Here is a 17,140-nt window from a genome sequence, read left to right as displayed (position 1 = left end):
GCAAATTGAGACACATGCTCATTCAGTGATTTGCACTTTTTTTGCCTTGTCTAATCTCCATATAATTTGGGCTCATGAGGTTTAGATGTCAGCTAGGAAAATATGAAGACCTAACACAGAGAACACACAGAAATTGCTTAAACTGATACATGGACAAGAGTGACTCCAAAGATGAGCTTGAAGGCTCTTTGCCAGTCAGGTTTGATTTTAAAATAGATACAGATCTATAAACAATGGATGACAGAAGTGGTATACAGGCTTTCTTATTCAAAAACACTAGTTTCTCCCCCAAATTTGGGAAGGCTAACACGCCCCAGTTGGGTTGCCAACCCCTAGTCCCCATAGGATCTTCACTGTTACAACTTCATAAATACACGGATTATAGATCAGCAGATCAGATTAAAACAATCTATTACCTACAGGAGACACATTTCACCAACAAAGATATGCAGAAACTGAAAGTGAAGATATTCCAGGCTAATGAAAAACAAGCTGATGTAGTTAGTTTTATATCAGATAATAGAGACCGTGATGTGAAAAATATGGTAAGAGATAAAGAGGGATGCCACATAATTATCAAAGGATCCATTCAGCAAGAAGAATTCATCTTACTAGTTTCTTATGATGCTTTCTTTTTTATCTCTAATTTTACTTCTTCTTCTCTCTGGTTTTCTTTGCCAGTCTGGCCAAAAGTTTGTTTTGCTTAGCTTCTTAAATTTGTTGCAATTTGTAGTTCTTTAGTTTCAGTTCATTTATTTTTGCTGTGAGTTTTAACATTTCTTATTTCCTGTTCATTTTTTCTTTTTTAATAACTATTTGAGATGCATTAGATCATTTTTTGAGATTTATTTTAATTGTAAGCACTTGATGTTATAAATGTCCCTTTCAATGATTTTTCTTTGCTGTGTCTCATAGGTTTTGATATTTTGTTTTTATTTTTATTTATTCAAAACAGTGTTTTTTCTTATTACTTTCTCCACTGAATCATAGGTCATACAGAAGCACTGTTTACCTCAAGAAGGTTTTTGATTTTCATTTCTTCAGTGACACATTGGTCATTCAGTAGGATGTTCGTTAACTTCATGTTGTAAGTTTTCTACTTTTCTTCCTGTTGTTGATTTTGTTTTATGGCTTTCTATTTAACAGGATGTATAGTAACTGTGTAGCAGAGACTATCATATCCAAATGTGAAGATAAAATGCATTACGCATTTCCACTTGCAAATCAAAGATGGAATCCCAACTATTAAACTTCTCTTCACAATAGGATGCTGGACTCTCGCCAATGTTCATACATCCAATGTCAGGGTACACTTATATAACAGAATGATGAACTTATGAGTGTTTGTGAAGGACTATACTATTGTAATAGAATAGGTGAAATCAGAGGAAGAGGAGATTTAGGTTGGGGAAGGGGAAATCCCAGAGCAAATAGAACTGTATCAAATAACTAACTAACTAACTAACTAACTAAATAAATAAATACAACTTCATAAGCACATGTTGTGACACCAAGAGCAGAAACAGCACCCATGTGCTTCATTGGTTGTCAAGAAAATTCTAAGGAATTGTAAGCCCGAATTATTCATCTGTACTTTCTAAAGTACAGATGAGCACTTACATATATTTGTCTCCTTTTTCAGATTCAAGATTTTAAATTCATTACCAATGTTTATTAGATGTGTGTGCTGTGTGTGTGTCATTTACCAGGACTATTTCAAGTCTGATTGCTCATTATTTAAATAGAACATTGAGAACTACTATAGATATTCCTGAGATTCACAGGGCTTCTTACTGGGATTGCACTGGACATAATAGGTACCATAGGAAATGCATTCTAACCACTCAGGCATGTGGAATAAACTTTTTGTAATTGGTATCCAGAGTAGTGCAGGGTTTTTTTTTAAGATATATTTATTTGAAAGGCAGATTGGAGATCGACACAGAGAAAGAACATAAAAAAAAATAAATAGATAAAAACAAGAGATTCCATCTGCTAGTTCACTTTTCAATGGCCACAATATCTGGATCTGGCACAAGATAAGCTCACCTATGTGGGTGCTAGGGTGCAAGTGCTTAGGCTATTTTCTGCTGCTTTCCCAAAAGCATTGGTAGGGGGTTCGGGGTTGCAAGTGGAGCAGCCAGGACTCAAACTGTAGTCCACATTAAGTGCTGGTGACCACGATGTTAGCTTCTCTAACATGACTGTTGCTGCTACCACAATCTACACTCTCCTTAAAATCATGCAACTCACTTCCTTGCACAACTTTTAAGATTTATTCACCATTCTCTTCTAGGTTTTTCATCTGTTTATCTTCTAAATTTTTGCATTAAATGAACACAGAGGTTAGATTTTTCCAGCTGTGGCTGAAACGTTTGCTTTGATTTGGGCAATGGTTTTCCTGTTCTTCCATTTAAAGTTAGAGGTTGATCATGCAGCTGCTTCTTTCTAAATTTACCTATGGTTGATTAGAGAAAAACATTTTAAACAATCATATTTACGTAATATAATCATTATTACTTGTACTATTTCAATGAGTCATTACTGAATTCAGCCAGGAGAGGACATGCTTTGTATAATAACCATTATTTGATTTATGTAGAGAATTTATTGACTTTTCAGGACTTTGTTTGCAAAGGGTAAGCTTTCCTTAAAGTGCCTGTGCATTCAGTTTTGGTGAAGGATTTATATTTAGATTCTAGATTGAACTATCTATGTATTTACATCTCATTTATAATTACAAATTCTGCTTGCTGTATCAGCTTGTGAAATAATTACAGTTTTTGCAATATATTGATTCAGCATGTTTTCCAAGTTTAAATTCCTCTCTCTCCTCCTCTCTGTATATCTAACTTTGCAATAAAAAAGTAAATTTTTTTTAAAAAAGGAAAATCACAAATTGAAGCACAGTGGGGGAACACTGGGGATGCAAATATCTATAATATACCAGAATATTGTATGGACTAATTTTACTTTAGAATATGCACAATGACCCCATAAATGGCACATTAAACTTAGGTTTCTGTGTCTTTGAAACTGCTCTCCTGTCTCAACAGTGTCAGTAGAGGCAGGTCTCAGTTTGCTAGTTCGCAGAATCTGGACACACAAGTGTTGATGAATACGTCATAGCAAAAACCCAGGAAACCAATGCTCACATGTTTCTGTGGCAGCTCAGCTCCAGACTTGTAGGAGACAGAAGGAAAACGGCAGAGGCATAAGGAAGGCAGAGTCTGCAAGTTCTGTAAGTGGGCCTTGGTGCTGGCCTTCTGGATGCGAGGGCCTTAGGCTGTATCATCCAGAGATGTTTCCAGAGGGAGAAGATGGGGCGGAAGAAGGTTTCAGAGCACAGAGAAGTGTGTGCTCAAGAACATTCTGTTGGTGAGTCAAGGACGACTTTCAAATGTTTGCACTTCTTCTACTTGGAACTGCAAGCTCTTGTTATTCTTTTTATCTGTCAATTCAAACATCAAATATCATGTTCTACAGGATGTTAAAATATGACCAGAGACACCAGTAGTGTCACTGACACCCTTTTTGTAGCTTACCAATTCAGGCAGAGAAAAATAGAACAGAAGTGGATAAGGACCCTGTTCCCGTCTCAGACCCTGCTTTACGTCTAGAAATGGAGTGGGATGAAACTAAGTTGCTGGAGATTTGCTCTCCTCATCTGCTGTGGAGTCTATCAGCGACAAGCACAGCAGAAGCTTCTTCTGGGTCTCCCATGTGAGTACAAAGGCCCCAATGTTTGGACCACTTTCCACTGCTTTTACTAGGCCGTTAGTTGGGTGCTTAGAGGTGGAGCAGCCAGAACAAGAACCGGCTTCCATTATGGGATGCTAGCCATACAGGAGGCAGTGTTATTTCTGTGCCGCAATGCCAGCCTCTGGAAAAATGTTTTTTAAAAATAAAAACCTAAGAGGTAACTGGTTATAAGCTAAATCTGTAATATTCATATGCCAGTTTTGTCTACAGAATACCCAGCATAAAACAGCATAATAAAATTATGTTAACACTATACAACATAAGTATAATTAAAATTACTTCTCTTTTGCAACTACTGAGTTTTGATCAATTTCAACTACATTCTTTGTCCCACTTTTTCTCTGTTTCATTCTCTTGACCTAGCTGCAATGGAGGCTATTTTCTCTAGAAGTCAGAAGGTCCAGCTGTTTGTTTGTTTGTTTGTTTTCTGGAGAAAGCACTCTACTTTGAAAAGGCTGGTGCTACAATATGAAACTGTATTTCTTCATGATTTTCATATTTATTGCTCCTCTTGTCTTAATCTAAATTAACTAGTTAGACATCAATTTATTCATTAACTGAAAAGTCATTTTTGGCCAGCTACTCAATGGGATAGCTTTTCGTGTCTGGCAGTCAACTGAAACACCATGGTCATGGCTCCATCTTTATGTTGTTTCCACTGTACTGGGAAAGATTGCTGTTTAAATAAGCACATGAAACAGATATGTGTTATACCTTGAGGATTACACAATGCCAAATTTCATAAGAACCAACATTTTTATTGTCAAGTGAGATTTTATTTTTGCTCAAAGTTAACTTCTTGTTATAACAAAACTTGCCATCAAAGGCACCAAGACTTTCTTATATTTTGATATTTAAGCACTATGATTGTAAAAATATATTAATTTTAAATAGATTTCAGACATTGTTATTTCATTGACATGAAAACGTTTATTGAATTATGTGTAATATTTTATAATAGTCTTATATTGTGCATTTTCCAGATAAGTTGATAAGGAATCTATTTGTTTTAAAAGATATATTCATTTGCTTGTTTGAAGAGAGGAAGAGAGAAATATAGAGAAATTTTCCATCCACTGTTTTATTCAGACAATAACCCAGAACAGCCTTGGCTAGACCAGGCTGAAGCCAGGAGGCAGGAACTGCCTCATGGTCCTTTGCCTGGGTTTCGGGGCCCCAAGTGATCCCCAACTAATGGTGGCATCCTCCTCTACTTTCCCATTAGGGGCAGGCTGGATTGGAAGTGGAGCAGGCAGGATGCAGACGAGCACTCTGATAAGGAGATGCTGGCATCACAAGCTGTGGTTTATCCTGCTGTAACACAATGCTACCCCATATTGGAGTCTTCCAAAGTGCAAAGCAAAGGTTAACAATGGAAGATGAAGCAGATGATTAGCTGTTCAAAGTGCAAAGCATTCAGAAGAAATTGATTTATTTAAACTGTGGCAAAACTTTATGAAATCTTTCTGAATTCAAAAATCATAAGAAATGATCTTCCTAACTACATGTGGAAACTTTTAAGAGGATGAAAGACATGTTTATTCTCTGTTGCAGTAGCAGCAATGCTGCTTTCTACACTGTTCACTTACTACATTAAACTTAGTATTTTCAGTGCTATTTATGTACACATATATAAGATTGACTACAAATATATTTTTCACTTTTAAAACATATATAATTTGGGGGGAGGGGCAGCGGCGGGGGGGAGGGGCAGCGGCGTGGCCTAGCGGCTAAAGTCCTCGCCTTGAAAGCCCCGGGATCCTATATGGGCGCCGTTTCTGATCCCGAAGGCTCCACTTCCCATCCAGCTCCCTGCTTGTGGCCTGGGAAAGCAGTCGAGGACGGCCCAATGCATTGGGACTCTGCACCCGCATGGGGAAACCCGGAGGAGGTTCCTGGTTCCCGGCTTCGGATCGGCACAACACCAGCCGTTGCGGTCACTTGGGGAGTGAATCATTGGATGGCAGATCTTCCTCTCTGTCTCTCCTCCTCTCTGTATATCTGACTTTGTAATAAAAATAAATAAATCTTTTTTAAAAATATACATAATTTTTGCATAATATGAAAATCGGTTTGCTGCTTATTTAAAATGAAATGAATATTCTCAGTTGAATAAACTCACATCATATGGATAAACAATTATATATTTGAATACACGTATACATACATATATAATCACAAATTATTTTGGATTGACAGCTCTTACCATCTAGTTTCTGGAAGATCAAATAACAAAATGTAAAAACACTGGTGTGAATGCATGAGACACAGATTGTGACCCAAAGTAGCAATAATGAGTTAAATATTAATAAGAGGATAATGAGATAAGCTGACAATTCTAAATAATGCACAAATAATAATATATCAATAATTCTTTTATTGGAAAATAAACAAGTTAGGCACAAAATACACATGATTAACTACCTTGACAACATTATTGATAGACTTTGCATAAGTTAATGAACTGCATGAAATAATTCATGGTAAAACATGATTTTTCCAATAAATTTTGTGTATTTACTCCTAACTACCATTTAACACAATAAGCTTTGGTAAAATACTTTTCTGGAATCCCTTTTGAAATTACACAAATACTTATCTCACAGAAAAAGCAGCTGAAAATTTTTGCAGCTACAGACCTCTCCATTGGTTTCCTGTCTATGATTTTGAAGGAGTCTGTTTATTCAGTCTACACCTCACCGGCCCCAGCATCCACCAAAACGTTTGATTTAGCTTCTTGCTTATCAAAATCAGGACAAATGAATGAATTGAGGGGCAGGTGAATGCAAGAACATTGCACAATATGAAAAATGGTTTGCTGTGCTGCCCACTAAAACTCCAAACAATAGCCATTACAAAGAAAAAATAAGCGGCCAACAGGAAGAGAAAGGAGAGCATTGTTTGCAAGGCTTTCACGTGGATCTTGGTGCTGGGGTCTTGGGATCCTCTGCCACTGAGCTGCATCTGTTTGACATGTTTATACAAGGAGTGGATTAACAGCAGAAGGCATAGCAATGACATGGTAAAGGGTACGAGGTTTACTACTGTGAGAACTGGGATATTTGAGAAGTGTACGGTATCTGTGGAATTCTTCTGAGTCAGGTTTCCTCCATCATCACTTGCTAACGCAATTTCCTTCGCATTCATCAGCGCGATGTGACAATACAAAAACAGCAGAGATCCCAGCAGTACCAGGAGAATGACATTATGAATGTGCTTCTTTAGATAAAGGAAGAAACAGTTGGAGAAATTTGCTATTTTGAAAAAATAAAACATGCAAAGGATAGTAGCAAACCAGGTGCTGAAGTGGTGGAACACAGCCCAGGAAATGACCACGGTGGTTCGTACTTGTCCACTATATAAAGCTGGATTAAACACAGTAGAATGAAAATACATTAGCATCACCCAAAGCAATGCCATTCTGGAAACTGCCAGGGCAGTGAGAATTCCATCTCCTGGCATCAGCTTTTGTCTCTTGAGCCAGTCAATGAAGTTCACCAGGGCTATGAAGGCATTGGCAAAATTTCCAAGAACAAATTCTACCATCACCAAAGTGGAAAGCACCGTCAGCATCGCACTTTTCATTTCAGAAAAAAAAAAAAAAGATCCAAGCCTAATATCACGGGCTGAGGATTCCTTACTCTCTTCTTCCTACCCGCACGTGGTTTCTGGATGGGCAGGTGAGGCTCTTCCCTAAATCCTGTGATCCAAGCCGAGCAGGAAGGTCCCCAGATGAGCTGAATTGTGAGCTCCACACTGCTTTTGCAGAAAATACAAACAGCAGCTCACACAGAACCCCTATCACTACACCTTATACCTTTGCCATGGCCATGAAATGTTTCACAGTTGCAATAGCAAAGAAAGCTGGATTCTCATTTGCAAGCATGCAAATGAAGACATATTCTATTTCTTGCATTGTTTGAAGCTTATTGCCTTGTCTATTCTCCACATAGTTAGGGTTCACAAGGTTTAGGTGTCATCTCGGAAAGATGAAAAGCTAACATTCACAACATGCAGAAAATGTCTAAATCGGTACATGGGATTCAATCATCTGGAGATGATATGCATCCCACCATTCTTTTTTTCTCCCCTTTTTAAAGTTTTTGAGATTAGTATATTTTGAATTTACATTACAGTAAAAAGGTAAAATACTTCATTGAATAGAAGTTTAACAAGTAAAAAGCAGAAAGACCCTAGTTTAGCTTAACAAGTAAAAAGCAAAATGATCCCAGTTTAGTGGGAATATACATATAACGGCTAGAAACAATACTAGAGTGAAAAAAAATCAATTGGGTTATAATGATTTTTGAAATAAATCATTTCAGTAAACAAAGAAAAATCAACTACTATTTCCCATTTAGCTAACATTTTTTATCAGGAGACAGACCACTCTGAAATTTGTTCTGGAAATTAGACAAAAAGAATGGTGAAGCACAACAAGAGAATGGAGAAATGAGGAACTGATTAAAAATCAAAGTGAAATGGTTCTGCAGAATATACAATCAGCTGATGGGAAGAGTGGTCATTATCCTGAGGCCTAAGATATGGTACCCAAAACGAGCCTACAGCCACCACCTGCAGCTAAGAACCAGAACTTACTGATGACAGCACTGTCATTGGCCATCAAATGAAATTGCCAGAAACTGCTAGAATTCCATCCTCTGGACCCTGACAGAAATCTACAGCTGAGGAATAGGAGAGCTGATTACCGAGAGATGGCTTGTCAGAGGTGCTCTACTCACGAACTCTGTGAGAGGCAACTGGGAAAAGCTGCCAACAGCTGGGTGCTGTTGCTCTCTGGCACCTGGGCATCCCAGCATTGAGAAGCTGCAGACCTCTCCTCCTAGAAGTTAAAACAATCTTCAGGTTACTGCAACTTTGAGCGTTTGATTAAAAAGTCTTCTTTTTCCTTCTTTTGAGCTTCTGCCACTTTGTATTCCCCAAACCACAGCAGTGTAAACAGCTATTTACATGTCATTTACATTTCAGTTAATGTTTCAAGTGATTTACAAAAGACTTAAAACATATGAAAGCATGTGTACAGGCTATGCACACCACACATGGCCTTCATATATTATGACTCTTTTCAGAATTAATGATCATAGGAGATTTAGAAAACTAACTCATTACATATCGCGCTGCTCCTGATTTCCTAACATATCTTTCTTATCAGAGAAGAAGAGAGACAGAGCTTTAGAGACAGAGTGAACAGACAGGAAGAATTCTCTTTGGCTTGTTCTACTCCTTAAGCACCCATGATGACCAGGAATAATCAGGAACTGTGTCTCATTCAGGGTCTCCTATGTGGGAGTCAGGAATACACCTGCTTGGACCATCATCTATGGCCTCCCACAGTCTGCATTAGCAGCAAGCCGAAATCTAGAGCTCAAGTGGGGAATCGAACCCAGGCATTCCAGCAAGGGGGCCTGGATGGCTTAGCTGCCAGTGAAACCTCAGTTTCCAAGCCAGTGTTCTCTTTGTTCTTGAAGTAAACATTTGTTCCAATCACCCTTGAAATTTTTTGACACAAATACATTCATAAATATAAGTGTTCCAGCTTTGAAATGTCCAATACACTATTTAGCTAATGTTTGATTATTATTCACTTCCAAATTAGAGATTGATATTCATTTCAACACAGCTCACAGCAATCTGTTTAGGAGCAACTTTCTGGTTTTTAACTTTTTATTAGGTAGTTTACATTTATTAGTAATTCTTTTCCTAAATATCTCTGAACAAAACAAATCTCCTTTAAGCAAAGCAAATGCTTTAATTGGTAAAATACCTTGCCACACCTTCTCCAAGATATGTTACACAGATTTTTGTCAGTTATTAAACAGCTTTATTAGCTGTAATTTAAATAGAATAGATTGGGTGTGTGAAGTTCATGATATGTTGAAATTTTAACAACAGTTTTCTTTAAACTATAAAACAAGTTTATTACAATTTAAGAGTGACACAAAGTTCTACTTACATTCTCAGCATATTTAATGATTTGTTACACATTCCTACTTCTGTAAATTTTTAGGTACCAACTGAACTGAAATTTGCCTCTGATAGTTACAGTTTTGTTACCATAAGTATATGACATTTCATTAAACCTAGAAGGCACACCATTATTTTATGTTTTGTTTTCATTACTAATAGGTATCCTTGTTTGAATAGCTCAGGGAAAAGGGAAATGAGTGCACATTTAATACTTTTCTTAGTTTGTTATCAGTCTATATGATGCCCAGAGAAAAAACAGAAAGAAAGAACTCCCATTTGCTGGTCTTTCCACAGTCTCACAATAGTCAAGGTTACCTTTGGCCAAAGCCAGAAGCTGAAGAATCAATGCAGATCTTGCACTTGAGGGTCAGGGAACCAACAGCTTGAGTCATCACTGCTGACTCCAGAGTTTTGCGTTAGCAGCAAGCTTGGAGTAGAGTCAGAGCCAGCACCAAACCAATGGAATGTGTGGGTCTTCACTGACGTCTTAACCACCAATAAATGCTCTCCCTTTTCAACATGGATTTCATTACAAAAGAGATAAAGAGAAAAGTTATTCAGGAAGGTGATGCTCAAACATATTCATCTCAAAATTATTTAATAATTAAGTTTTTTGCTTACTTGCAAAACACTAGCAAGACATCCATTCACTAGCAAGACACCTATTCACACACACAAAAAAAATGTCAGTTGTCACCACAACTATCTCATAATTTGAATGTATAGCATTTCGTGCTATAAGTCAACACCAAAAAAGATTTTATTAAAAGCAAGGAATAATGTAATCAGTTTTAATTATTATTATATGCCTACTATGTGATTTTTCCACCAGCAAAAGAAACAAGATTAAGCCACAGATAAATTGATACGGCATTTGACTCTAAATCAGCAAACTACCAAAAACAGTTACTCTACCTATGTGTAAGCAGGTGAAAAATATACCAAAATATTATTTAAAAATTTGGAACAATGAATATAAGCACCAAATTACACATTCTTTAATGCCGTTTTCCCCCTTTAAATCCCCGTGGAGACAGAGGGCAGTCTTCTCCCAGTATGGGTTCGCCTGAGAAAGGGGGAGAGCTTGCAGCGCTGGGGATGGCGCCAGCTCTGAACTTGGTTCTTCATGTACCACCAGATGACTCTTGGCTTCTCATGGAAAATGGTATAGGGTTGTACGAGCCGTAAACCTTAGCCAGCATTCAGGTTACCTGCCATGTTCATGTGACTACATCCCTTTTGAGTGGCTGCCTCTGACATAAGCCTCTTTCTTCTTTGTGGTGCATATTTCTTACTAAAATGTCTCCAAAAGCAACAGGAAAAACATTCAAAATAAATCTTGTTAAATAAATCTTGTTAAATCAGGGAAAATCATGTTCCCCACAATAAACTCTCAGTTGGGAGGGATTTACTTACCAAATATATGTTGAATAAACAAATTCTCCTTTCTAAAACTGTACACGATTGATTCTGTGGGCAATATAACAGCATGAAACATAAGGTCTGTGACCTCAATCCCTTCTCTTTATTCCATGTTTCAAACTTAAAGCTTTCACACATCATTAAATTGCTCTACATGTGTGCCATAACATGTACGTGACACAGCTAATGTGAATTACGTTGGCCATATCAAGGCTTCTAAAAATATCTGTTCCTGTCACCACATGGATACTTGTCTGACACCAATAAAATATAAGTACTCAATGGACTAAAACAAACAGCAACAACAAATCATTCTGAGTGTATCATACATAAGTAAAATCTACCACTGACCAAATCTGTAAATCCTCTGTATTAAAATCAGAAAGTACTCTGATAATATTTGAAAACTAGAGTGAGAAATACAAAGCAAATTACATATCCCTAACAATGATAAATATATTCCAAGATTTCTTCAATATGAAGTTAACAATACAGATTGAATAAAATAGTTCATAATTAAGAGAATTTTCCAAGACATTTGCAAATTGGAACTCATATATGTTTAAAATTTATGTTGTATTGCTTGTCTATTATGAACATCACACATCAGAGATTTATTTTTATGTATATAACATTGCTCAAGTTTATTCACAGTAACTTATGGCTCACATACACTTATACATACAATAATCTTTTGTATTGCATGTTTCTTATTTTAAAAGCCCCAAGATAAATGATACTCATAAAATTCATCAAACTCCCCAACATCACCACAAGGTTTACAGTATTAATTCCTGTTTCAGGAAAAGGAAAAAGCATCAGGTTGTAGAAATTGGCAATTTTGAGCAAATGGAATAAGCTGAGACTTTTAACAAGCCATATGTTAGAATGACTGATTGCTGACCAGACAGTAATAGTAGGTGCAATAATTGCATTTGAATTCCAATATACTAATATCATACAACATACTGTAATTCTGGACACCGCCAGAGCAGTGAGAATTCAAGAAGCTAAGGAGATCTTCTGTCTCTTGATCCAGTGCATGCAGCTCAACAGTGCTATGAAGACAGTGGCAAAATTTCCAAGAAGAAATTCAGCCCTTATTAGAATGGAAAAATGTTCATTAAAAATGTTAGCATGTCTGGAAAAAAATACCAAGCCTATTGTCACAGGTGTGCTTCTTTATTATCTTGACCAAAAGTGTCCCCAGAGCATTCTTACAGGATGTACTGGATGTGTAAATAAATAAGTAAGTAAATAAATAAATAGTGCTCTCTTTTACACTTGATGAATAATACCAAGATGTGCTAATGGATGAGTTGAGGTCCATGCTATGTCTGTGAATACCAGTTATTAAAAATGATTCAATAGGCCTTCTACTCCCAATTCCATGTCCTGCCTACAGGCTGGAACCTTCCATAGCTGATGTTGGAATGAAAGATGAATTCTCACTTGTAAGCATGCAAATGCAGACATACTGTCTTTCATTAATTTGCAATGTTTTGCCTTGTCAAATCTCTACATAATCTGAGCTCTTGAAGTTTAAGTTTCATCTAGGAAAATGTGAAAATCTAACACAGAGAATAAGTGGAAAAGATATGAAATGGTGGATGTGTTTCAGTCATCTGGAAATTTCTTAATGGCTCATTGTTATTGAGGATTTATTTTAACAAACACATATCCATATAAGACAGATTAAATGAATCAACATGCAAATTTTGGAACCAAAAGTATTCCAAATCTCAAGGTTCTCCAAGAAGATTCTTTTTCCCCAAGATTGGAGGCTGATAACATTTACAACTTCATTGTGAGAATGTTCATAAAGACACATATGACCAGATCATCACCACAAAGAGATGTTTCACTGGGTATCCCCAAAATATTGAAGTATAAATTATTATAGTGCAATTTCCCAACACAAATGAGTCTTACAGAAATCACATAGATTTATCACCCTTTTTATACTCAGCTTTTCAATCTATTATTGGTATTTATCAAATATAATTCCCAAGCTTTGGAAATTACAAAGGTTTCTCCCTTTGTATTTAGTATTTAATCATGCATTGTTTAATTACACTTTTAAAATGTTATAGAAAAACCATTGTGTATTTAATTGGAATTATATTAGACTAAGGACTTGGACACAATAGGTACCTGAAGAATTCACTGTATCTACTCAAATACACACAATACATTTACATTTGTTCAAATGGTTTTATGTTCTTCAGTATGATCAAATACACATCACAATAAAATTTGTCTTACTTATAGGCACTTTCTAGATTTAATTGCCAATGATAAAAGCTAAGTTTGTAAAAGCATTCGTTATTACTGGGGAGTAATAACATCTTAAAATATTACTTGCTAATCTTGCCATTTTTAATCATTCTATTTCTTAAAAATTTCTAAAATTGAGGTCTCATCTGCATGCAGGGAGGAGCCCATTCTGCGAGGAATGACTGTAGCTATTTCCTTGCATCTTCCATGTATTACCAGATCAGTGTTTACACTTCTCAGCATTAGATTCTCATACAATAAATGATATCAGAGATGTGTGAATATTTAAAACATATCTAATATACTGATTGCATGCCATATTAATATTAGCACATTTGCTTTTCAGTAGGTATCTATACCACTTGCCCATTTCTTGACTTACAATGTTTAACAAAATGTCTCTAAAAATGATACATTAAATTTTTTAATGAATAAATGAACATGAAAATTCTCTTCCAGACATCAAGCCTGCAGTTTGAAGGGATTTTGTTATGAAAATAAACCACGAGTAAACTCATTTCAATGCCTAGAGCTACACAACTGTCTATTTCATAGAAGATTTGAGAAATAGAACATAGGGCACACACCTATGATCCCTCTTATTGCCATATTTTGAGTTGAACCTAGTTGACATTTTAATTTTATTGTTAAATTAGATTTTATGTTTGCCATGCCATCATCATGCACACCAGCCACATGGGGCAAAGCACCTGTGAACTTGGTGTTGACTGATCATCTGTTGTGTTCATTTCTTTTTCTATGTGTTCAAGTCACTAATAAAAGGTGATATTTGAGCGGCCAGTGTTGCAGCAGAGTGGACTAACCTGTTGCTGACGATGCTGGCATTCTGGAAGGAAGCGCCAATTTGGATTCTGAAAGCTATGCTTCCAATTTAGGTGCTACCGCTGCACCCAAGATGGCAGCAGTTGATGACCCAAGTACCTGGGCTCCTGCCACCCACATAAGACACATAGACGGAGTAATACTGGCTCTTGGTTTCAACATGGCCTACACCTGGCTATTGTAATCACTGAGGAATGAACCAAAGGAAAGACGGCTTCTGTGTGTGTGCACACGCACTTCTGTGTGTGTCTCTTTAAAAAGAAAGGTTGTATTTGATTACAGAAAATATAACCTTACTGTATTTGATCCAATATGCCAGTCATATCCACTTTAAAACCGATCATAAACCATGGTTTATTAACCTTGTCTGTTGCAATCAAATTTTATTATAAAACATATTTGAAGGCAACAATGGGAAATTCAATGCATTTCCAAGACACTTACATATTTCTTTTTTAAAAAGATCTATTATTTTTATTGCAAAGTCAGATATGCAGAGAGGAGGAGAGACAAAGAGGAAGATCTTCTATCTGCTGATTCACTCCTCAAATGACCTCAATGGCCAGACCTCAGCCAATCTGAAGCCAGGAGCCAGGAGCCTCTTCTGGGTCTCTCACATGAGTGCAGGGTCCCAAGGCTTTGGGCCATCTTTGACGGCTTTCCCAGGCCACAAGCAGGCAGCGGATGGGAAGTGGGTTTGCTAGTATTAGAACTGTTCTACCGTTCTACATCTGGGATCCCGGAGAGTTCAAGGCTATTGCACCGAACCCCACTTACATATTTCTAATAATGATACTTACACACACCCCAAGATGTCTTGGGAAACAAATGGTAGAAGAAGGATAATTAAGTTGAAGCAACTTTAGGATTCCAAGAAACTTTTCAAAGGCATAAATCAAGTTGATTATTTGATTTCCAATAAACTATAATTTATGATTCATTGTTTATGCAAAATATTATTCACACATAATACATCAGGGACATGTTTTAGAATCTAAAGTTACACAGTTCCATTTTCAATAATATGCATACATATACACTTAATTATATTGTATATTGGAGATGTTACAATTTAAAATTTCAAAAAGGTGAATGAGTCACACAAAGTTATTATTGTTTGCCTAGAGTTCTTCCACTTGGGTGATCTGTATTCATATCTTTCCAAATATTTGCTAAAGCTGTAAAATGTCTGGATAATCCATGTTCCATTCTATATATTTTTTAAAATAATGAAACAGAGCAGAATCATTACAAGATTTTCTGTACTTTTTTTTCTGAACAAGAAAAAAGATTTTCCTCTAGGGCATGGAGGATTCAGCTTCTGCTTTGAGTCAGCACCTTAGGCCAACTCAGCACCAAGAGTGAGACCCGTCTCAGCTTAGTGTTTCTCAGGATGAGCAGGTATGAGTGGCCTGAAGGATAAGTCATTGAAAAAATCTGGCAAACCATGTTGCTCAGGATATTCTCCAGCAGCTTATGGCTCCAAACTTGCAAGAGAAGAGTCAGGGAAAAAATAGTATAGAGCACAAGGAAGGCGATCACAGTCTGCAAGCCTTGTAAATGGGCCTTGGTGCTGGCGTCTCCCAACCCTGTGGCCTTGAGCTGCATCTTCCTGAGATGTCTCCACAGGGAGAAGATGAGCAGGAAGAAGGTTGTCAGAGATACCATGAAAGGAAATATAGTGAAGACCATGTTGTTGAATACAACAATACCTGAAATGTGTACAGACTTCCTGGAACTGGAACTGTAAGTCAGGTTTCTTTTACTGACATCATTAAATGTACTGGTCACTGCAATATTTAGAAACAAGAGAACCAAAGATATCAGCAGCGTCACTGCGACTAGCTTTTCAACTCTCCGCTTTAAGTAGAGGAAAACAGAGCTAGTGAAATTGGCTATCTTGAAAAGATAAAAGATGCTGAGGCTTGCGGTCAGCCACACACTAAAATGACTGGTCATGACCCAGATACCAATGATTATTTTGGACATGTTGTTGGTGACACGTGAAGCTGGAGAAAGCACAGAAATAAACATAATAAAGAATACGAACCACAGCTGTCCAATTCTGGAGATGGCCAAAGCTGTGAGTATCTGATCCGCGAAGGAGAGCTTTCTTCTCCTGATCCAGTCGATGCAGTTTACCAACGCTATGAATCCATTGACCAGATTTCCAATTACAAACTCCACACTTAGAATTATGGTAAATATGACCAGTAAAACACCAGCCATTGTTTATAAAACACTGTCCCAAATTCGGATTTCACCACAAAGATTTCTTGCTGTTCTCGTCTAGAAAATTTGTTTTATGGAAAAAATCATTTATATGCACATGTTCTATTCAATGAGGAATGATCACACTTGAGATACATATATGTATGTATCTTATAAATATATACAATTCTTAAAATGTCACATTCCCCCACTGAAAACTTGCATATATATATTGCCAAACTAGAAATCTATGCTTGCTGATAAGTCTAATGAAATATAGTTTTATTTTATTAGAAAACGCAACTGAACTTCACCCAGTTCCAATGAGTCTCACAAGCACCTAGTAGGAGAAAGTCTTTTGTAGTCCATGATGGAGGAAATGCTGAACACTCATTTTCTAACATGCAAATAACGATGTATTCATTGCATTGTTTTATATTTTGCTGTATCGATATATTTATTTTGTATTCTGGGCTAGAAATGTTATAAAATTAAAACACACATGGAGCAAAGCAAAAAGTTGTATATTGGACTGCCTTGATGCTGCCTTGAGTATTTTTTATATATGCTCCAAAATTCTCCCTACAAATGAACAAAACTGGTTAATAACTTCACAAAGACCACGGTACCTAAAATG

At 36.7% G+C, this 17,140-nt stretch overlaps 2 protein-coding genes across 2 annotated transcripts; both read right to left on the bottom strand.

Annotated features, from left to right (window-relative positions):
* Window positions 1-6,420: 6,420 nt before the first annotated feature.
* On the bottom strand, window positions 6,421-7,356 carry LOC101531783 (taste receptor type 2 member 31-like). The gene has a single exon (XM_012931153.3). The coding sequence runs from the start codon at window positions 7,345-7,347 to the stop codon at window positions 6,421-6,423; it is 927 nt and encodes a 308-aa protein (XP_012786607.3). The 5' UTR covers window positions 7,348-7,356.
* An 8,250-nt stretch (window positions 7,357-15,606) lies between these two features.
* On the bottom strand, window positions 15,607-16,564 carry LOC101531556 (taste receptor type 2 member 14-like). Its single transcript, XM_004599602.2, has one exon. The coding sequence runs from the start codon at window positions 16,519-16,521 to the stop codon at window positions 15,607-15,609; it is 915 nt and encodes a 304-aa protein (XP_004599659.2). The 5' UTR covers window positions 16,522-16,564.
* Between the last annotated feature and the right edge of the window lie 576 nt (window positions 16,565-17,140).

The sequence above is a fragment of the Ochotona princeps genome, chromosome 27 (assembly GCF_030435755.1).
Source record: "Ochotona princeps isolate mOchPri1 chromosome 27, mOchPri1.hap1, whole genome shotgun sequence".
Classification (NCBI taxonomy): Eukaryota; Metazoa; Chordata; class Mammalia; order Lagomorpha; family Ochotonidae; genus Ochotona; species Ochotona princeps.
The sequence above is the reverse complement of the archived record's forward strand: the minus strand, read 5'-3'. Positions and strand labels throughout refer to the sequence as shown.